Consider the following 5,042-nt stretch of genomic DNA (forward strand, 5'->3'; position numbering starts at 1 on the left):
TGTACTTGGTGATGTATCTCGGGTATATTGATACTTGAAATACGACATTACCCCCCACCAGGTTGGGACAACCGTTGAAGAATGAAAGGTGTGTATAGACGCTATGGATAGTGGATCAGAAAAACCCGTGAAAAAACCCTGTGGGAAAAAATTGGGAAAAGATCCACCGAGCGTAGGATGTGTCAAGGTATTGCCTTATTTCTTGTTGCGTTTGGATCGACGTTGGCCTGTGCTTTGACCGCGTGCCTTACGTTTGTGTGACGTAGCACGTTTGGTGTTGTGAGCATTATTGGTTTGCTTCTCACCACGTCGTTTCCAGTATTGCTGGATGAAATCGGGATCAGTGAAATCCTCTGGTAGTTGCCATGTATCATCTTCAGGGGTATAGCCCTTCCATCGTACCAAATACTCACGGTGACCTTCATCACCTCGATGATCGATGATAGCTTGGACTTCATATAGGTCGTCGGTTGATACAACATCCTTAACAGAAATCAACTTGAGTTCAGAAGGGGCATAATCACGTGGCATTAAAGCACCGGTTTCATCTTGTAAGATGTATGAGCCACCTTCGGTTTTGCGTAAGACGGTGTATGGACCTTCGTATACAGGTGCAAGTTTGCTACCACGTGTATGCACTTTAGCCATGACGTGACTTTGCTCGGGGAAACTCGTGAGCTGGTGCGTGGAATCAAATTGCTCCTTTTGATTTCTTACGTACGCGTCCGTTCTTTCTTTCAAAGCTGGAAACACAACTTTCTGCATGTGCTCGAGTCGATTGACGAGTTCTTCGTACGACATGGGAGTAGCAGGTGTCGATGTATCTTTGCGATAGTCACGGAATGCGTTCACGTTACGAGTGTACATGAGCGAGAAAGGCGACGATTGCAAGCGTTTCGATATACGCATGTTCAGCTGCAACTGTGTGAGAGGTACGTGGTAGTCCCAATCACGGCTAGCACCTTCAAGCTTCTTCTTAATGACCTGTACGGCCGATTGTACCCAGCGTTCAGCTGTAGCGTTTGCTCGTGGATGGTATGGTGTGGTGAGCCTGTGGTTGATACCCAAGCTATTCACAAGCTTCTTCATGAGGGAGTTCTTGAATTCGGTTCCATTATCAGATTGGATGACTCGTGGTATTCCGAAATCGCAAAAGATTTGTTTCATTGTTCTCACAAGTGTATCAGCAGATTTATCAGGTATGGCTCTGAGAATACAAAAGCGAGTGCATACGTCGACCATTACTAACATGAAGTTATTGCCAGAGGTTGATGTATCAAACGTGGCAAGATCGATCGCCCAGTGGTCTCCTGGTATGTATGAATAAATGGGTCGCAAGGGATGGAAGCCTTTTTTCGCGATGTTGAACTTTTGGCAACTAGGGCATGACTTTACGAGTTCTACCGCATCTTGCAAAATGGTGTTCCAGTGCATTCCTTTTGTGTGTTGAAGGTATCTCACTATATGCTCAGCTCCAGCATGGCCGATTTCGTGGTGTGCATCTTCCAATTCTTTGGGACGATCCTCTTCGGGAGGTGTCAAGACATCGGTTGGTACTTTGTATGTCGGCATTTTGAAGGGGCTTTTGCGGGAAACACGCTTACCACCAACACGTAGTGCAGTGATACGACGATTCTTACCCCCTCCAGCTTGTCACTTGGGGTGAACAAGCGTGAAAGGTGGTCAGGCAGGACATTTTTGAGTCCAGGTAAGTGGACCACGTTAAACGTGTATTTGAGTAGGGTATCGAGCCAGTTTATCATCATGGCGTTAGCTACCTTTTGTGTATGTAGATAGCATAGAGCACGATGATCGGTATATAAAGTGAATGGGTTACCCCACAAATATTGATGGAATTTACGCAATGCGAACATGACAGCTAGCAATTCACGCTTGGTAGCGGAATAGTTGCGTTCAGAGGGTGAGAGTGCATGAGCCACGAAGGAGATGTAGCGCTCTTTGCCATCAATGCGTTGAAACAAGGTAGCGCCAATGCCATAGTTGGAGGCATCTGTGGCCACAAAGAAAGGTTGCGAAAGATCAGGTTATTCTAAGAGCACGTCAGCTTCTAAAGCGCGTTTAAGCTTATGAAAGCATTGTAGGTGTTCATCGTTCCAGATATCTTGCAACGAGTCGAGATTGCGAAGTTGATCCAAGGGTGCTCGTATAGCTGCTACATTGGGTATGTGTTCCTGAAAGTAGGTGACGATCCCAAGGAAACGTTGGATGTCTTTGCCAGTTTTGGGTATGGGCCATTCCAGCACATTGGTAAGTTTGCGTTTGTCGAGGGAGATGCCCTTATGACTGATAGCAAAGCCAAGAAGGTATATATGGGTTTGTGCCATGTGACATTTGGCAGGGTTAAGGATAAGATTGGCATCTGTCAACGCTTGTATGGCTTGTTTGACATGTTGCGTGTGTGTGTGCATGTCTGGTGAGTGAATGACAATGTCGTCAACGAATGTTTGTACGAATGGCATATTCCCAAAGATGCGATGCATGACACGTTGAAATTTGGAGGATATAGGTTTGAGGCCGAATGGGCAGCCTTGGAACATGTATTGACGGCCATTGTGAGTGAAGGTCGTTTTATGTTGATCCTCTGCTTTGATCTTGAAACGATGGAATGCATTCGTCAAATCAAGTGTGGTGAAGACTTTTGATCCACTTAGAGCCTCGAAGATGTCACGAATCAATGGCAGCGGATATTTGTCATCAGGTAGGTAGCGGTTGATATGGCGTGGATCAAGACATGGTCTCATTCCTGTTTTGTTGCCCTGTGCATCCTTTTTAGGTGCTAAGGTGAGAGGGCTGTTCCATGCATTGTTCACAGGTGCTCTAATAATGACACCATCTTCCAACCATTTCTTTACAGCAGCATCGACAGCAGGTCTTAGGCTGAATGGTATGGGATATTGACGATGATAGGAAGAATGAACGCCTGGAGTAGGGAGTTCTATCACTGATTCTTCCAAATTGCAGTATGATGCTTTAGGGATACGTGCATTGGCTTCCATGAAGGGTTTGATTTGGCGCTCAAAGTCGTGTCGCTCGTTAGGTGTGCCTGCTGGGGAATTGTTAGGCTCATTATGCTTTTGTTCAACCATATCCAAAGTGGATGGCGAATCTGAAGTCGAGTCATCATCATCCCATTTAAAGGCTAGTCCTGTGAGGGCGACACCGATTAGTGGCATTAGGTCTTTGCCTATGATCACATCATCGTGTGCGAGGTTCATAACCTCAAAACTAAAAAGTGGTTTATGACCATTGTAGCTAATTTGTAAAGGTGATGTGGTGCCAATTCTAGGACGGGCATCTCCACTACCGGCATACCAAATATTCCCATCCACATGATTAATAGACCAATTGTTTTCATCACATAATCTTTTATTCAAAACAGAAATCTCTGCGCCTGAATCCATGAGTGCCAAGCAACGCTTATTCTGTATAAGGATGGGTGAACGTATTAGCGTTTCTGATTTGGATTGTTTTTGGGTATTGCCCAATTGCTTACCGGTTGCAAGCTGATCGAAGTCAGCCATGTCTTCATCAAAGTCGAGTAGAGCTTCATCAGCTGGATGATCGGAACTTGATTCTTGAGGTGACGTGATACTGGGGCTTGAGGTAGACAAAGCGTTGATACGCTTATTGTGGGCACGTTGCTCCCTTTTCTTCCTATGTGCCTCACGATACTCCTCGCAACGATGTTCCTTGGTCCAGTCATCGCCACAGTGAACACATTTGCCAAGCTTGAAAGGATCAGTAGTAGAGTCTTGTGCCTTCGATTGAGCCTTCTTCTTTTTGCAGTCTTCCGGCTTATGTTCAACTTGACGTTTGTGATATGGGCACCAATACGTATCCTTGGAAGAAGATGATTTCCCACGACGTGAAGATCGTTCACTTTGTTCGTCAGCAGGACGATACCTCTTCTTGACAGAGATCTGGTCGGCCACAGAAAGGATTTCATCGAGGTTGTCAGGCTTGCGCTTCTTGTGACGAGAATGCCATACGATACGAACGTTGTCTTGGATATGGTCTGGTAAGGATGCTAGGAAACGCATTGCTAATCCTTGATCGTTTTGCAGGTTTCCTTCACGTGCGGCATTATGGAAGCGATCACCATAATCAGAGATGGATTCACCAGACTTCATGGTCATTGTATAGACTTCAGTAGCCTTCGCCAACTCTGTATCAGTAGCCTTGAAGCGTTTGCGTACCACCTTGCAGACCTTGTGCCAGCTATAGTTGCGACCTTCCAACTTGCTCTCGTACCAGTAGTCCAGATGATAGGGAAACGCAATAGGCAGCCACTTCGCCCATTGTTGACTAATAGGGCTATTGGTGTTGACCTCGACGATTTTCTTGAAATGAGAAAGGAAGTGCTCCACGCTTTCAAACACGGTGTGCTTCGGGTCCTTGAAAGATGAAGTAGTCAACTGGAAACGGGGAACATCCTTTGCCGTCATGCGATCAGTGGTCTTGGATTCAAGGGTGTTGGATGAAGCGATGGTATTGCCATTACTGGTGCTTGATCCATAGGTCTTGTCACATGTCTCCTTGAATTGCTCCAATGTTTTTCTTGTGTAGGTAATGTCCGTGTGCAGCTTCTTGAGGGTTTCAGGGGATGCATCTCTCTTCAGAGCCATGTTGTATTGCGAAACCAGCTTGTCGAGCTTGGCCTGGTAGTGGTCCACAATTTCTTGAGCATCCTTCTTGGGGTCCTTGTCTTGCTGCTTGCCCTCTTGGTGTCCATGCTGGAGCTTTTTGTCCTTATGGGACTTTCGGCTATGTGCATGACTTGTATCCTTTGCCTTTGAAGAGGTGCTTCTTTCGGTATCAGATGTTTCCGGAGATGTTCCTTCCCTTTCCTTGCGGTTACTTGTAGTTGCTCGAGATTGGGATGGAATGCTTGCGCCATCTTGGTCCATAGGAGTAGGGTCAGTCGAATTGGATTCGCTTGACATGTCGTAGGTGATGATAATTCAACGTAAAAAATGAGATATTACGTATAAAAGAAGATGATAGAGAAAGTGAAAGTACGT

General features: G+C 45.8%; 2 protein-coding genes across 2 annotated transcripts; both read right to left on the minus strand.

Moving 5' to 3' along the window:
- Positions 1-195: 195 nt before the first annotated feature.
- Positions 196-1,572, minus strand: O0I10_013135 (uncharacterized protein; the record flags this gene model as incomplete). Its single annotated transcript, XM_058492963.1, has 1 exon — positions 196-1,572. One exon carries the CDS (start codon positions 1,570-1,572, stop codon positions 196-198), a length of 1,377 nt encoding a protein of 458 aa, XP_058336270.1.
- A 473-nt stretch (positions 1,573-2,045) lies between these two features.
- On the minus strand, positions 2,046-4,964 carry O0I10_013136 (uncharacterized protein; the record flags this gene model as incomplete). The annotated part of the gene is made up of 1 exon (XM_058492964.1): positions 2,046-4,964. The coding sequence occupies one exon, from the start codon at positions 4,962-4,964 to the stop codon at positions 2,046-2,048; it is 2,919 nt and encodes a 972-aa protein (XP_058336271.1).
- Positions 4,965-5,042: the final 78 nt, after the last annotated feature.

Source organism: Lichtheimia ornata, assembly GCF_029851405.1.
Source record: "Lichtheimia ornata isolate CBS 291.66 chromosome Unknown scaffold00263, whole genome shotgun sequence".
Classification (NCBI taxonomy): Eukaryota; Fungi; Mucoromycota; class Mucoromycetes; order Mucorales; family Lichtheimiaceae; genus Lichtheimia; species Lichtheimia ornata.